This window comes from Bufo gargarizans, chromosome 6, assembly GCF_014858855.1.
Source record: "Bufo gargarizans isolate SCDJY-AF-19 chromosome 6, ASM1485885v1, whole genome shotgun sequence".
Taxonomy (NCBI): Eukaryota; Metazoa; Chordata; class Amphibia; order Anura; family Bufonidae; genus Bufo; species Bufo gargarizans.
In genome coordinates, this window is record NC_058085.1 from 360,359,896 (window position 1) to 360,377,657 (window position 17,762).

The 17,762-nt window shown below is 45.1% G+C and overlaps 1 protein-coding gene across 1 annotated transcript in view; it reads left to right on the plus strand.

The window, feature by feature from the left end:
* The first annotated feature begins 1,219 nt into the window (after positions 1 to 1,219).
* The window catches only part of LOC122939961 (procollagen C-endopeptidase enhancer 2-like), a 38,656-nt gene continuing 22,113 nt past the window's right edge, over positions 1,220 to 17,762 (plus strand). The window contains exons 1-2 of the mRNA XM_044296186.1: positions 1,220 to 1,298; positions 2,627 to 2,644. Of these exons, the coding sequence (XP_044152121.1) occupies positions 1,235 to 1,298; positions 2,627 to 2,644 (82 nt within the window). The 5' untranslated portion in view covers positions 1,220 to 1,234. The remainder of the gene's footprint in view (positions 1,299 to 2,626; positions 2,645 to 17,762) is intronic.

The window sequence follows — 17,762 nt, forward strand, 5'->3', positions numbered from 1 at the left end:
ATATTGTGGGCACACACCTCAGGGGACACAATTACATTTTAACCCCTTAGTGACATAACTAATTTTAGCCTTTAAGGGAACCTGTCATGTGGATATTGGATTATAATCTAACTAATTATATACAATCATTAACTACTAAAAAGTGCCTTAGATGTATTCACTTACTGGTGTGACAGATGGTTACCTCATAATATACACACAAAGATGCTGCATGCTAATGAGCTGATTTGAGTCCAGCGTGATGTCATTGAGTCCAGCGTTTATTTAATTCAGAGCTATAGCCACTCCCCTGCCCACCTGCTGCTGATTCATATGGAAACAAACTGTCATTCAGCAGCAGGTGGGCGGGGAGAGTCAGGAGCTCATGAATATTCATGACTCATCATTATCAGCTGGAGCTTTACAATACAAGATGTTGGCAGATTGACTGGGTCAATTAAAGAAAGTGACCCAGCATTTTGCTGAGCGAATCAGTCACTTATTTATGTTGCCCTTAGTTAGGACACCATAAAACTGGTGACAGGTTCCCTTTAAGCATTTTAAGCAATCATAACTTTTCAATTTTTTCTTCTAAAAACTTTTATAGATTTTGCGCTTAAGTTGTAGTTTTTTATGAAACATTTTGGGATAAATATAGTGTATTAACTAACTTTAATTATTTTATCATTATGGGGAAATATTAAAGCAGCAAATTTAAAATGATTTTAATTTATTTACGGCATTCACTGTGATATAAGAAATGTACTGAGCCATGAAACAGCCATAGGCCGTCTGCTCTCCTGCATTACCCTCCCGCCATTGCTGTATGTGCACGCTGGATTAAATAAAGGAAGATTTTTATGGTGAGTGCCATGCATTTTTTTCTGGTCCAAATTTATATATATTTTTATATTTCTTTCCTCCTGCAGTCTGTCTGCTCCCCAAAAGCCCCACTCCTCATCCACACTGAAGAGGGGAGGACTGCTTTAACCCCTCATATCTCGGGATTGGTAGCAAAGAGATATAGGCCTGGTGTTGTTTGTCGTCAATAGTAAAAGCCCAGAAAACCCCTTTAAAGCAGAATTATGAACAATTATTTACTTTTTGCATGCAAATAGTGTCAATAATAAATATTTTGTCTGGTAGTATCTGCCAGTTTCCTTATTCTCTAAAGGCTTATAAGGCGCACCCTGGAAATTAAAGTCAATATATTTTAACAGCCAAACACACTGAGCTCATACAATTACCTTCCAGCATGGAGAATACAAGTCCCGTGTTCTGTCTTGTGCTTCTTGCAATGAACATTCCCTTTAATGCAGGTAAGTGAATCTTCACCTTTTAACATGTTTTTAGGTTTGAAAGGCTGTTGGTTTATATATATATATATATATATATATATATATATATGGATAACCAGAAGAGCTTATAGACATATATCTCAAACAGGTGAAAGATTTGGCCATTGGAATGAGCTTAGGTGCTAATTACATATTGTGGTATGATAGAATTCAGAAACAGCAGGCAAAAAACTCTCTCAAGTGAGGCAAAACACTCTACATACTACTGAACAAGTCAGTAAGGGTTTAGTGATTTTTTTTTAAATGGGTATTCTGGTTAGAAAATAAGGTATCTCCTATCTATTGAATATATAATAATTGTTAAATCAGTGTGTTCTGATTGCTGGGACCCCCACTAATCATAATAGAGGGGTCCTCAACCCTAATATAAATGAAGAAGCAAATCAAGCATGTGCAGTGCTGATCATTTCATCTCTATGGGACTAGCAGAGATAGTACAGCACTTGGCTATCTCTGGCAATCCCATAGACTTTGCAAGGAGCAGTGGTGCTCATGCTCGACCACCTCTCCATTCAAATTGTGGGATTGGGACATCTTCCATTCTAACAGTTATCCCTATGCAGATGTCACGGAAGGTGTACAGGAAACAAGACAATGCAAAATGAATATATGAACCACTGGATCCAAAACTAAGGAACAAAAGGGAGACCCCTGCATAAGACCTGGCACTCTCCCTGACTCTGCTCAGCCTATGCGAACACCCCAATGGTGGATGATCGCATATCCACGTACCTCGACTATATAACACCTGAACACCCTACAATAGTGAAGGGACACGACCACCGGCTCCCTACACTAGACACAGGAGGGAGTCAGGGTCACCTGGGATCCAGCGAACATAAAATCACAAATGAATGTACAACACTTATCTTGTAGAAGACTGAGAAATAGGATCAGCATGCACACACATTCCAGGAAGTTGTATAATCCGCACACTAATGCATTATGGGGAGGAATTTAAAGGGATGCAATCAGTCCAACTACAAGACAGCTGAGAGAGGCTAACGAGATGAGGAACTGAAAACCAAAACAAAGAAAGCTAAAGGAGGAGTTTCTGAAAGGCATCTGTCAGAGCTTCTCAGATGTCTGGTTGTGACAGCAGAGTATAGAGCATGACTTTTGTTAAGCAGAATACCCCCTTTAAAAACTTATAAGCTGTCCATATAGCTTGTGACTTTGAAAAGTGGTACTCCCAATATCAGCACTATAAAATCACACAACTATTCAACTTTTATTAAGCCTCTGTTATTCTAAAAATCTCATATATGTTTCTTAATTTTTCTCCCCAGTTGCAGATAATACACCTGGTAAGTACAAAGCACAATAAAACAACTACATTATTGGTAGTTTTGCTATAGGCCACTTTATGTAGCTAGCTAATTGGTTCTTGTCTCTTTAAAAGAGTTGTCTCATCAAGTCCAATTTCAAATTAAGCCCCATAACAATCAGCTGATTAGTAAAGGTCCAATTTAGAAAATATCTGACGATCAGCTGTTATTGCAGCCGGAAATATTTGAATGCCGGATCCGACACTAATACATTCCTATGGCAAAAAAAATGCCGGCATTCGGCCAAGTCTTCAGTTTTTTTTGCCGGAGATAAAACCGTAGCATGCTACGGTTTTATCTTTTGCCTGATCAGTCAAAAAGACTGAACTGAAGACATCCTGAACGGATTACTCTCCATTCAGAATGCATGGGGATATACCTGATCAGTTCTTTTCCGGCATTGAGACCTTTTGACGGAACTCAGTGCCGGAAAAACGCTAGTGTGAAAGTACCCTTAGGGGGTTGCTCCACCAGTAATGTGTTATTTTAATGTAATTCCACATAAAAATTGTAACTTTTGTAATTTACCTTCTTATACAAAAATGCTCCAGTTGTGAGATATTCTCTTGGCTTCCTTAGGTTACATTCACATGACCATATCCATGTCTGAAAATCTCATATATGGATGTGGTCCATGTCTAATTTTTGATGAGCCCCATTATAAAAATGCCTATTCTTCTCCATAAAACAGACAAGAATAGACATATTCTATATTTTGCGGCATGGCTCCACAGATGCGGACAGTACACGGGTGATATGCATATGCTGTCTGTGTTTTTTGCAGCCTCATAGAAATAAATTGGTACGTGTGTAATATAGTAACATAGTTTATAAGGCTGAAAAAATACATTTGTCCATCCAGTTCCGCCTGTTATCCAGAGGAAGGCACAAAACAAATTGTGAGGTAGAAGCCAATTTTCCTCACTTTAGGGGAAAAAATTCCTTCCCGACTCTAATCAGAATAACTCCATGGATCAATGACCCATTTCTAGTAGATATAGCCTGTAATATTATTACAATCGAGAAATACATCCAGGCGCCTCTTGAATAGTGTTGAGCGAGCCCGAACTTTGCCGGGAAAGTTTAGGTTCAAGTTTGGTGTTCAGGCATTTAATAAAGCTTTTGAAAGGCTTTTAAGCTGTAAGCATTTAGAAGCCATCACAGCCATGCCTAGTAATGGCATTGCTGTGATTGGTAGGTGCATCATGTGACCAAGCCTCTATATAAGCTGGATCACATGTAGCACCGCCCACCAGCTCTGAGTAGTGCAGGGACAGGAAGCAGGAGCTGAAGCGAGGGAGAGTGTTAGGAATCCGGTTATTTATTCTGTGGGTGACCTGTAATGATTTTTTGTGGGTGTGAGGCTCACTGGCACCAACCACTCATCGGTCTGTTGTTTAAGGCCCGTCCACAGCTCCTGCGTGGTGTGGGGTTTGTCCCCCAAACAGATAAGTTTTAAAACTGCCTGCTGTCGTTTACCCCTGGCTGTGCTGAAGTTGGTGGTGAAGGTGTTACGCTGACCGGATGAAGAGCATGTAGAGGATGAGGAAGCAGAGTAGGAGGAGGAAGCAACAAGAAGCAAACTGAAGCGCCCTGCAATCCTCGGTGTTGGAAGGACATGCGCCAAACTGCTATCCGCCTCAGGCCCAGCCGCTACTGCATTTACCCAGTGTGCTGTTATGGAGATATAACGTCCCTGACCGTGCTTACTGGTCCACATATGCGTAGTGAGGTGCACTTTGCCACAGATGGCATTGTGCAGTGCACACCTGATTTTATCCCCTACTTGGTTGTGCAGGGAAGGGATGGCTCTCCTGGAAAAGTAGTGGTGGCTGGGCACGACTTACTGTGGGACAGCCACCACCATAAGGCCTTTAAAATTTTCAGTCTCCACCAGACGGAATGACAGCATTTCAAAGGCCAGTAATTTAGAAATGCTGGCATTCAGGGCTAGTGATTGCGGGTGGGTAGGGGGGTACTTCCTCTTCTTCTCCAGCGTTTGGGAGATGGAGAGCTGAACGCTTGCGTGGGACATTGTGGAGATGCTTGGTGACCCAGGTGGTGGTGTTGCTGGCAGATCCTCTGTTTGCGGGGTGGCAAGTGGCACTGTTACTCCAGAGGTGGATGAAGAGGCCGAGACTGCAGCAGAAGAGGAAGCAGGAGTAGCCAGAGACTTTTCTTGGTTTTTGAGGTGTCTACTCCACTGCAGGTTGTGCTCAGGTTGAGAATGTTTATGCCTTTGTCTGAAGAACTGCCACACCAGGGAACTCCTTGGAGCTGGCTTTGGTGTGCTCGGTCCCTTGCTGCGGTGGGCAGTAGCAGGCATACTGTCTAGAGGATTGCCGCACCGCTTTTGCACCCTGCTCCCTCTTCTGCTGTGCTGGTGGCTCTGTACGACCACCGCCTCTTCCTCCGAACTACATAGGTCACTCGCATGACCTTGATTCAATGTGGGGTCTCATCCTCCACATCATCTTCCACCCAGTCTTCACCCCTGCCTTCCTTGTTGGTCTGCACACTTTTGAAAGCCCCAGCAGTTGGCACCTGTGTTTCGTCATCATTCGAGACGTGCTGCGATGGTCCTCCCATGTACTCATCTTGAAAGATAAGTGGTTGGGCATCGGTGCACTTAATCTATTCCACTTCTGGGGCAGGACTAGGTGGATGGCCCTGGGAAACCCTGCTAACAGAGTCATCAAAAAGCAGAAGAGACTGCTGCATGACTTGGGGCTCAGACTGCTTGGCTGATTTGCAAGGGGGTGAGGTGAAAGACTGATGGACATCGGTTGCAGGTGCCAACTGTGGTCTTTCAGCAGGAGACTGGGTGGGAGACAATGTGAAGGAACTGGATCTACTGTCAGCAACCCAATCTACTATCGTCTGTACTTGTTAGGGCCTCACCATTCGTAGAGCCGCATTAGGCCCGACCAAATACCGCTGCAGGTTCTGTCGCCTACTCGCACCTGAGGAAGGGTTTTTACTTGTGCGTGTAGCTGGCACAGATCGGCCACGTCCTCTCCCTGCAACAGGAGCTCTACCAGTAGCACCACAACCTGGGCCACGTCCCTTATTTGATGCTCTCCTCATATTTCTCAAATTTAGGATCTTGCCCTAAATAGGTGTTTAATTAATATCAGAATAGAACCACTGTATGTAAAGGATGTATCTCACACGCCCTGATCCACACTAGGCCGCAATTAAAGATTTGTGCCCAAAATTGCAGTTTTTCAAGTAACTAAATAGAAACACAGTATGTAAAAGCTGTATCTCACACGCCCTGACCAACACTAGGCCGCAATTATAGATTTGTGCCTAAAATGGATGGATGGCTGTATCTCACAATGACATATGCAGCAAAGGATCAACTTTTTTGCCCAAAACAGGTGTTCGTTTAATAACTCTATGACGGCAGTATATAACCTTTGAATTTCCCACGTGCTGATGCTGCTCACGGGCTGTAAAATAGTGAATTTTTCCCAAAAAAGGGTGTTTTATTAATAGAAGAATATAACCACTGTATGTAAAGGGTGTATCTTACACATAAATGAAGAAAGGTCCCGGAGACAGATCGAGTTCCTCTATGGCTCCTCTTTATTTGTCACAAATAGTTGACAGACATAACCACCACATACACGGTATATCGTTAACGCGTTTCGGGTGAGTACCCTTAGTCGTAACAAATTACATTTGAGTAAACCTTCTATTTAAAGGGGATGAGCCATCCTTCACCCTGTGACGTGGGTGGGAGTCTCAAACTCCTATAGGCTACCTTAATGCTAACACACCTTTAATTGATTGCTCCACTAATCATGGTTGCAATCGAAAACCCACTGTGCGGAAATCCCTCCAGAGACATTAACCCCGGAGTTGCCAAGGTCTTTGTTCTATTTGAGAAAAACCGCACAGTGTGAACCCTTGCCATATCTATGATTAAAAGGCACACATTTTGATAATACATAAAAACTATGATAATAATAAACATCAAAATAAAAACTATACATAAAGACCTTTGGCTTTCTGATGACCAACAGACCAATCTTTTTTAGTGACCAAACAAAAAATCTGTCAAAATGCCGATAATTCTTGGCAATAATGAAGGCATAATATTCTTGCAAACCTGGAACAAAATTCATGTGCGTTCCATATATTAATAGCTGCAGTTGGCCCCAAGTGGACAACAGAATATAGCTTCTATTGACTTTAACCCCAAGTGCGCTGATTCAAACCTTTACATAAACAGCCGGAACCAAGCGCAAGACCATCATTATCCAATCTTCTTCAGGTAGTCAAGTCGTTAAAGAACAATAGATGAATGCACTGACGAACAGAGACATGTATAATATGACATAGATTAAACTTGCCCGTTATTTGACAGTGACTACACCATCAAAATAGGACAAGAATGACGTCTTGAATAAAGATAATGGCACCATATGCCAGCAGGTACTCAAACAATTCTCAATATTCACTGATAAACATATATTAGCTCTTTTTTCAAGTTGAGACCTGCTGGAATCCTGGTGCCAAGCCTAAATATCCAATAGGCCTCACGGAGAAGGATTTTTTTCTTAAGGTCACCACCTCTCCTTGGGGCCAAAACCCTCTCGATAGCATAGGCCTGAAAAAACAATACTTGACGGGCATGATTTTGTATAAAGTGCCTTGCTATGTTAGAAATATTAACACTATTCGGATTTTTTATATAATTTAAATGTTCTAAAACACCGGGGATTTGAACTTTCGTGATGTGCTGCCAACATACATCAGATCACAATGTGTGCATTTAATAACATAAACAACACCCTCGGTGTTGCAATTCATATAACTCTGGATGGAAAATTTGTATGAATGAGCTGCATTGTCAAAAGACTTAGTCGGCAGCACATACCTGCAAGTTTTACAGGGATGACCTCCACACTTAGTGAATCCTTTGTAAGTAAGCCAGTTCGATCTAAAATTATTACCTTTGCTGCTGGCGGTGTAGAAGGATGGAGACAGAGAGCAGGACAAGGTGGGTGCTCTTCTAGAGACAATCCTACAACCAGATTTCAACGCTTGATATAAAATATCATCGTCGAACAAGATGGGTAAGCATTTTTTTATTGTAGAGCTAATTGTATCAAATTCTTTGCTATATGTCAAAGATAGGGTAGGAACCACCTCCTGGTCGCCGTCTCCACTTCCCTCTGCACCGCCAGCAGATGCAAGTGACCTCGGCCTGGATTTTGGTTTTCCAAAGAGCATATCCTTTCTATCCCTCCGTATTGCTATGTCCCTTCCTCTTTTGATCATCCAAGCGGGATAATTTCTGTATCTCAATCTCTCCTCCACTTTATTAAATTCCTCATCTAACTTCTCTATCTCACTACAGTTTCTGACTGTGCGGATGAATTCTCCCACGGGTATTGCTCTGACGGTGTGCATGGGATGATGGCTTTTGGCATTTAATATAGAATTGCCCGCGACTTCCTTTCTGTATGTGATGGTGTGCACCACCTCACCCGGGACCCCGCGGAGTGTCAAATCGAGGAAATTAATCTGGAGTTCATGTGTAGCACATGTAATTTTTAAGTTGTAATTATTGTTGTTCAGATATGCCTGGAGGTCTGGTACGGCAGACACACCACCGGCCCACACCATGAGTATATCATCGATGTATCTGCCGTACCAGATCAAACCAGGCATAAATGGATTGTCCAGATTATAAATGTATTTCTCCTCCCAGTACGACATTGTCAGGTTAGCCAGAGATGGTGAGAACCTGGCCCCCATTGACACTCTGCGGGTTTGTAGGTAGTGCACACCATCAAACACAAAATAATTGTGAGTCAGAAGGTAAGTAGTAATCTGACAGACAAAATCAATATACTCAGAACTAAGACCTGTATAGCGATGTAGGTGGTATTCCATCGCCAACAGAGCAATCCCGTGGGGAATAGAGGGATAGAGGGAAACTACATCGGCTGTTATCCAATTGTATCCATCCTCCCATTTGAATCCGTACATGGCCCGTAAAACATCCCCCGTGTCCTTTAGGAAACCTGGCGTACGTCTGACCAGGGGTTGGAGGACATTGTCTAGCCAACTGCCCAGACGCTCTGTCAGTGAACCTATACCGGACACTATTGGACGAAGGGGGGGCGGATGGACGCCTTTGTGGACTTTAGACAATGCATGTATAATCGGTGTGACTGGGGCATCCACGCACAAGTATCTAAATTCACTGTCACTGAATATACCCCGGTCTTTGCCCTTTTGTATCAGTGATAAATAATCCACCGTATAATCCCGTAATGGGTCTCCTGACAATTTATTGTACGTGGATGCATCAGCCAACATTTCCCGTAACTGATTGCCATAAATTTCTTTGTCCATAACGACCACCGCCCCCCCCCTTGTCCGCCATTTTGATGACCAAGGAGTCAAGTTTCTGTAGTTCTTGGAAAGCATGAGTTTGTAATACACTAAGGTTGTTATGAGTATAAGATTTCTTACTTTCTATCTCTATACTTTTTAATTCCTTTTCCAGGACCTCCTGGAAGATATCCATACTTCCCATACTGGAAATAACAGGGTAGAACTTGGTATTTTGTGTACGGAATCTTCCAGGAGGACTAGGTAGATCTCTGACTCCTTGTTCCTCCTGAAGTCCCTCAAGGCAACACAATGACACTTGTTCTTTGAACAATAAATTTTTAAAAGAGTTATTATCGTGTTCATATGTGGTGCCTTGTGGGACATCCGCAGGAGACGGGACATCATGGAAGTGTCTGGATACAGTAATATTTCGTACGAATTTATTAATGTCGAGTAGGGTAGAAAACATATCAAAATGCATTGTGGGAGAAAAATTGAGACCAAGGGAGAGTACATATCTCTGTTCATCAGTTAAAGACACACTAGACAAGTTGATCACACTTAAATCATCACATCTTATTTTTGTTTGGTTTGCAGTCGTGTGGCTCTTGGATGTCGCTGGCCTATGTTTCCGTCCGCCTCTAGTTCTATGTTTTTTGAGACATTAGATGTATCTCTTTTATCTTTCTCTATTTTAGATTTCTTATAATATGAGGCATTATTCCCTGGTTCATCATATGAAAGAGACAGGGCGGAGACATCAGGTCGTGAATCCAATTCACTTGCTGCATGTGAAAATTCAGAACCCTCTGTGTCTGAGGAGAAGCTAACTTTTGCTACTCGTTTAGAAAATTTCTTATTCTTACGGGTTTTGAGTATTGACCTGGGTGTAGAATAATGTTTCTCCCTCCTCCCCCATTCATAAACCTGATTATGGCTGTAGTCATACAAGTCCCGTTGATATTTTGAATGTTTATAATCCATAATGGTGTCCTCGAGTTTAGTAATAGAAAGTTTCATTTCCTCTTCCATCTGGATGTATTCCGGATTGCTGGTAAATTTTACTAAGAGTTCTTTCACAGATAGGATCTCCTGTTGTAATATGTTCAGTTTTTCGGTTTCAAACTCTATAATAAGTTTCATCAATTCCATGGAACAATCTGTTAATATACTGTTCCATCTGCAAACAAAGTCGTCTGAAAATACAGTGGTTAGGAACCTTTTTAATTCTTAAACCACGCGGTATCATACATTTTTCTTTATATTTTGTAAGCGTGGTGCAATCCCACCACACGCGGGTTTCTTGATTTAATAAACGTTCCAAATCTTTAATGCCGCTCTTGATATCCATGTCATTGGAGCGACCGAGGTCCTCTGCTGAAAAAACTGAATCCGCCTTGGACTGTCGATCAGGCCGAATGCAAAAGGCCATAGTTAAAAGGTGTATCCGTGTATGTTCAGTGGAAGTCCGTAATCAAAGTATGAACGGTGGAGTTAGAGGTAATAACTTCTCATCGGGACACCGGAGGTGTAGCACGGAAAGTAACACTTGTAGAAATATGTGAAAAATAATGTCCAGCTCACCTCCCTGGTGGAATGAGTAATCCCGGCTCCAGAGGCCCTGGGGAGTGTTCCCGTAGCAGGCTGCAGATAAATGAAGAAAGGTCCCGGAGACAGATCGAGTTCCTCTATGGCTCCTCTTTATTTGTCACAAATAGTTGACAGACATAACCACCACATACACGGTATATCGTTAACGCGTTTCGGGTGAGTACCCTTAGTCGTAACAAATTACATTTGAGTAAACCTTCTATTTAAAGGGGATGAGCCATCCTTCACCCTGTGACGTGGGTGGGAGTCTCAAACTCCTATAGGCTACCTTAATGCTAACACACCTTTAATTGATTGCTCCACTAATCATGGTTGCAATCGAAAACCCACTGTGCGGAAATCCCTCCAGAGACATTAACCCCGGAGTTGCCAAGGTCTTTGTTCTATTTGAGAAAAACCGCACAGTGTGAACCCTTGCCATATCTATGATTAAAAGGCACACATTTTGATAATACATAAAAACTATGATAATAATAAACATCAAAATACAAACTATACATAAAGACCTTTGGCTTTCTGATGACCAACAGACTAGAGTTGAGCGAACACCTGGATGTTCGGGTTCGAGAAGTTCGGCCGAACATCCCGGAAATGTTCGGGTTCGGGATCCGAACCCGATCCGAACTTCGTCCCGAACCCGAACCCCATTGAAGTCAATGGGGACCCGAACTTTTCGGCACTAAAAAGGCTGTAAAACAGCCCAGGAAAGAGCTAGAGGGCTGCAAAAGGCAGCAACATGTAGGTAAATCCCCTGCAAACAAATGTGGATAGGGAAATGAATTAAAATAAAAATTAAATAAATAAAAATTAACCAAAATCAATTGGAGAGAGGTTCCATAGCAGAGAATCTGGCTTCCCGTCACCCACCACTGGAACAGTCCATTCTCAGATATTTAGGCCCCGGCACCCAGGCAGAGGAGAGAGGTCCCGTAACAGAGAATCTGTCTTCATGTCAGCAGAGAATTAGTCTGCATGTCATAGCAGAGAATGAGGCTTCACGTCAGCCACCACTGCAACAGTCCATTGGCATATATTTAGGCCCAGCACACACACAGGCAGAGGAGAGAGGTCCCGTAACAGACAATCTGGCTTCATGTCAGCAGAGAATCAGTCTGCATGTCATAGCAGAGAATCAGGCTTCACGTCAGCCACCACTGCAACAGTCCATTGGCATATATTTAGGCCCAGCACACACACAGGCAGAGGAGAGAGGTCCCGTAACAGAGAATCTGGCTTCATGTCAGCAGAGAATCAGTCTGCATGTCATAGCAGAGAATGAGGCTTCACGTCAGCCACCACTGCAACAGTCCATTGTCATAAATTTAGGCCCAGCACTAGTGTTGAGCGGCATGTCCCATATTCGAATTCGCGAAATTTTGTGAATATTCGAAAGAATATTCGTAAAATATTCGCGATTATTCAAATTCGTTATTATTTCGCATATGCGATAATTCGAATTTTCGCATCGCATAATACATATGCTATGCAAAATTCACATGTGCGCTAATGAAATCGCCTTACGAAGATTCGCAACTCAATTCAATCACTAATGTATGAATGCAATGCCCTTTGCCTCTGTTCTGGGACAAGTGTAGATATTCGCATGTGCGCTAATAAAATCGCCTTACGAAGATTCGCACCTCAATCACTTTCTAGGGAATGTGAGACTTTTGGGAATCAATCGAGATACAGTGGGGGGTGATGACAGTAGTTGACAGAGTACAGATCAATGTAATCTGTAAGGTGGAAAGTAAAATAAAAAATACGAATATTCGTAAATCGAATTTTACGAAGTTCTACGTATTCGCGAATATGGTGCTATACTATATGAATGCACAGGCCTTTGCCTCTCTGTTCTGGGGACAAGTGTAGATATTTGCATTTGCGTTAATAAAATCGCCTTACGAAGATTCGCAGCTCAATTCAATCACTAATGTATGAATGCAAAGCCCTTTGCCTCTGTTCTGGGACAAGTGTAGATATTCGCATGTGCGCTAATAAAATCGCCTTACGAAGATTCGCAACTCAATTCACTAATGTATGAATGCAAAGCCCTTTGCCTCTGTTCTGGGACGTGCCGATATTCGCATGTGCGCTAATAAAATCGCCTTACGAAGATTCGCGCCTCAATCACTTTCTAGGCAATGTGAGTAAGATCTGAGCTGTTGGACCTTTGGGAAACAATCAATTATATGTGTACTGTAATTTTGTGGGGGGGGGGGGGGAAAAACAAAAAACGAATATTCGTTTTTACGAATATATAGCACTATATTCGAAATATTCGCGAAATCGCGAAGTTGCGATATTCGCGAAAAAAATTTGCTTTTCGAATATTCGCTCTCAACACTACCCAGCACCCAGGCAGAGGAGAGAGGTCCCGTAACAGACAATCTGGCTTCATGTCAGCAGAGAATCAGTCTGCATGTCATAGCAGAGAATGAGGCTTCACGTCAGCCACCACTGCAACAGTCCATTGGCATATATTTAGGCCCAGCACACACACAGGCAGAGGAGAGAGGTCCAGTAACAGAGAATCTGGCTTCATGTCAGCAGAGAATCAGTCTGCATGTCATAGCAGAGAATGAGGCTTCACGTCACCCACCACTGCAACAGTCCATTGGCATATATTTAGGCCTAGCACACAGGCAGAGCAGAGAGGTCCCGTAACAGACAATCTGGCTTCATGTCAGCAGAGAATCAGTCTGCATGTCATAGCAGAGAATGAGGCTTCACGTCAGCCACCACTGCAACAGTCCATTGGCATATATTTAGGCCTAGCACACAGGCAGAGCAGAGAGGTCCCGTAACAGACAATCTGGCTTCATGTCAGCAGAGAATCAGTCTGCATGTCATAGCAGAGAATCAGGCTTCACGTCAGCCACCACTGCAACAGTCCATTGTCATATATTTAGGCCCAGCACCCAGGCAGAGGAGAGAGGTCCCGTAACAGACAATCTGGCTTCATGTCAGCAGAGAATTAGTCTGCATGTCATAGCAGAGAATCAGGCTTCATGTCAGCCACCACTGCAACAGTCCATTGGCATATATTTAGGCCCAGCACCCAGGCAGAGGAGGGAGGTCCCGTAACAGAGAATCTGTCTTCATGTCAGCAGAGAATCAGTCTGCATGTCATAGCAGAGAATGAGGCTTCACGTCACCCACCACTGCAACAGTCCATTGGCATATATTTAGGCCTAGCACACAGGCAGAGCAGAGAGGTCCCGTAACAGACAATCTGGCTTCATGTCAGCAGAGAATCAGTCTGCATGTCATAGCAGAGAATGAGGCTTCACGTCAGCCACCACTGCAACAGTCCATTGGCATATATTTAGGCCCAGCACACACACAGGCAGAGGAGAGAGGTCCAGTAACAGAGAATCTGGCTTCATGTCAGCAGAGAATCAGTCTGCATGTCATAGCAGAGAATGAGGCTTCACGTCACCCACCACTGCAACAGTCCATTGGCATATATTTAGGCCTAGCACACAGGCAGAGCAGAGAGGTCCCGTAACAGACAATCTGGCTTCATGTCAGCAGAGAATCAGTCTGCATGTCATAGCAGAGAATCAGGCTTCACGTCACCCACCACTGCAACAGTCCATTGGCATATATTTAGGCCTAGCACACAGGCAGAGCAGAGAGGTCCCGTAACAGACAATCTGGCTTCATGTCAGCAGAGAATCAGTCTGCATGTCATAGCAGAGAATGAGGCTTCACGTCAGCCACCACTGCAACAGTCCATTGGCATATATTTAGGCCTAGCACACAGGCAGAGCAGAGAGGTCCCGTAACAGACAATCTGGCTTCATGTCAGCAGAGAATCAGTCTGCATGTCATAGCAGAGAATCAGGCTTCACGTCAGCCACCACTGCAACAGTCCATTGTCATAAATTTAGGCCCAGCACCCAGGCAGAGGAGAGAGGTCCCGTAACAGACAATCTGGCTTCATGTCAGCAGAGAATTAGTCTGCATGTCATAGCAGAGAATCAGGCTTCATGTCAGCCACCACTGCAACAGTCCATTGGCATATATTTAGGCCCAGCACCCAGGCAGAGGAGGGAGGTCCCGTAACAGAGAATCTGTCTTCATGTCAGCAGAGAATCAGTCTGCATGTCATAGCAGAGAATGAGGCTTCACGTCACCCACCACTGCAACAGTCCATTGGCATATATTTAGGCCTAGCACACAGGCAGAGCAGAGAGGTCCCGTAACAGACAATCTGGCTTCATGTCAGCAGAGAATCAGTCTGCATGTCATAGCAGAGAATCAGGCTTCACGTCAGCCACCACTGCAACAGTCCATTGGCATATATTTAGGCCTAGCACACAGGCAGAGCAGAGAGGTCCCGTAACAGACAATCTGGCTTCATGTCAGCAGAGAATCAGTCTGCATGTCATAGCAGAGAATGAGGCTTCACGTCAGCCACCACTGCAACAGTCCATTGGCATATATTTAGGCCTAGCACACAGGCAGAGCAGAGAGGTCCCGTAACAGACAATCTGGCTTCATGTCAGCAGAGAATCAGTCTGCATGTCATAGCAGAGAATCAGGCTTCACGTCAGCCACCACTGCAACAGTCCATTGTCATAAATTTAGGCCCAGCACCCAGGCAGAGGAGAGAGGTCCCGTAACAGACAATCTGGCTTCATGTCAGCAGAGAATTAGTCTGCATGTCATAGCAGAGAATCAGGCTTCATGTCAGCCACCACTGCAACAGTCCATTGGCATATATTTAGGCCCAGCACCCAGGCAGAGGAGGGAGGTCCCGTAACAGAGAATCTGTCTTCATGTCAGCAGAGAATCAGTCTGCATGTCATAGCAGAGAATGAGGCTTCACGTCAGCCACCACTGCAACAGTCCATTGGCATATATTTAGGCCTAGCACACAGGCAGAGGAGAGGTTCATTCAACTTTGGGTAGCCTCGCAATATAATGGTAAAATGAAAATAAAAATAGGATTGAATGAGGAAGTGCCCTGGAGTCCAATAATATATGGTTATGGGGAGGTAGTTAATGTCTAATCTGGACAAGGGACGGACAGGTCCTGTGGGATCCATGCCTGGTTCATTTTTATGAACGTCAGCTTGTCCACATTGGCTGTAGACAGGCGGCTGCGTTTGTCTGTAATGACGCCCCCTGCCGTGCTGAATACACGTTCAGACAAAACGCTGGCTGCCGGGCAGGCCAGCACCTCCAAGGCATAAAAGGCTAGCTCTGGCCACGTGGACAATTTAGAGACCCAGAAGTTGAATGGGGCCGAACCATCAGTCAGTACGTGGAGGGGTGTGCACACGTACTGTTCCACCATGTTAGTGAAATGTTGCCTCCTGCTAACACGTTGCGTATCAGGTGGTGGTGCAGTTAGCTGTGGCGTGTTGACAAAAGTTTTCCACATCTCTGCCATGCTAACCCTGCCCTCAGAGGAGCTGGCCGTGACACAGCTGCCTTGGCGACCTCTTGCTCCTCCTCTGCCTTGGCCTTGGGCTTCCACTTGTTCCCCTGTCACATTTGGGAATGCTCTCAGTAGCGCGTCTACCAACGTGCGCTTGTACTCGCGCATCTTCCTATCACGCTCCAGTGCAGGAAGTAAGGTGGGCACATTGTCTTTGTAGCGTGGATCCAGCAGGGTGGCAACCCAGTAGTCCGCACAGGTTAAAATGTGGGCAACTCTGCTGTCGTTGCGCAGGCACTGCAGCATGTAGTCGCTCATGTGTGCCAGGCTGCCCAGGGGTAAGGACAAGCTGTCCTCTGTGGGAGGCGTATCGTCATCGTCCTGCCTTTCCCCCCAGCCACGCACCAGTGATGGACCCGAGCTGCGTTGGGTGCCACCCCGCTGTGACCATGCTTCATCCTCATCCTCCTCCACCTCCTCCTCATCCTCGTCCTCCTCGTCCTCCAGTAGTGGGCCCTGGCTGGCCACATTTGTACCTGGCCTCTGCTGTTGCCAAAAACCTCCCTCTGAGTCACTTCGAAGAGACTGGCCTGAAAGTGCTAAAAATGACCCCTCTTCCTCCTCCTCCTCCTCCTCCTCCTGGGCCACCTCCTCTTCCATCATCGCCCTAAGTGTTTTCTCAAGGAGACATAGAAGTGGTATTGTAACGCTGATAACGGTGTCATCGCCACTGGCCATGTTGGTGGAGTACTCGAAACAGCGCAACAGGGCACACAGGTCTCGCATGGAGGCCCAGTCATTGGTGGTGAAGTGGTGCTGTTCTGTAGTGCGACTGACCCGTGCGTGCTGCAGCTGAAACTCCACTATGGCCTGCTGCTGCTCGCACAGTCTGTCCAGCATGTGCAAGGTGGAGTTCCACCTGGTGGGCACGTCGCATATGAGGCGGTGAGCGGGAAGGCCGAAGTTACGCTGTAGCGCAGACAGGCGAGCAGCAGCAGGATGTGAACGCCGGAAGCGCGAACAGACGGCCCGCACTTTATGCAGCAGCTCTGACATGTCGGGGTAGTTGTGAATGAACTTCTGCACCACCAAATTCAGCACATGCGCCAAGCAAGGGATGTGCGTCAAATTGGCTAGTCCCAGAGCTGCAACGAGATTTCGCCCATTATCACACACCACCAGGCCGGGCTTGAGGCTCACCGGCAGCAACCACTCGTCGGTCTGTTGTTCTATACCCCGCCACAACTCCTGTGCGGTGTGGGGCCTGTCCCCCAAACATATGAGTTTCAGAATGGCCTGCTGACGTTTACCCCGGGCTGTGCTGAAGTTGGTGGTGAAGGTGTGTGGCTGACTGGATGAGCAGGTGGAAGAAGAGGAGGAGGAAGCCGAGAAGGAGGAGGTGGCAACAGGAGGCAAAGAATGTTGCCCTGCGATCCTTGGCGGCGGAAGGACGTGCGCCAAACAGCTCTCCGCCTGGGGCCCAGCTGCCACTACATTTACCCAGTGTGCAGTTAGGGAGATATAGCGTCCCTGGCCGTGCTTACTGGTCCACGTATCTGTGGTTAGGTGGACCTTGCCACAGATGGCGTTGCGCAGTGCACACTTGATTTTATCGGATACTTGGTTGTGCAGGGAAGGCACGGCTCTCTTGGAGAAGTAGTGCCGGCTGGGAACAACATACTGTGGGACAGCAAGCGACATGAGCTGTTTGAAGCTGTCTGTGTCCACCAGCCTAAA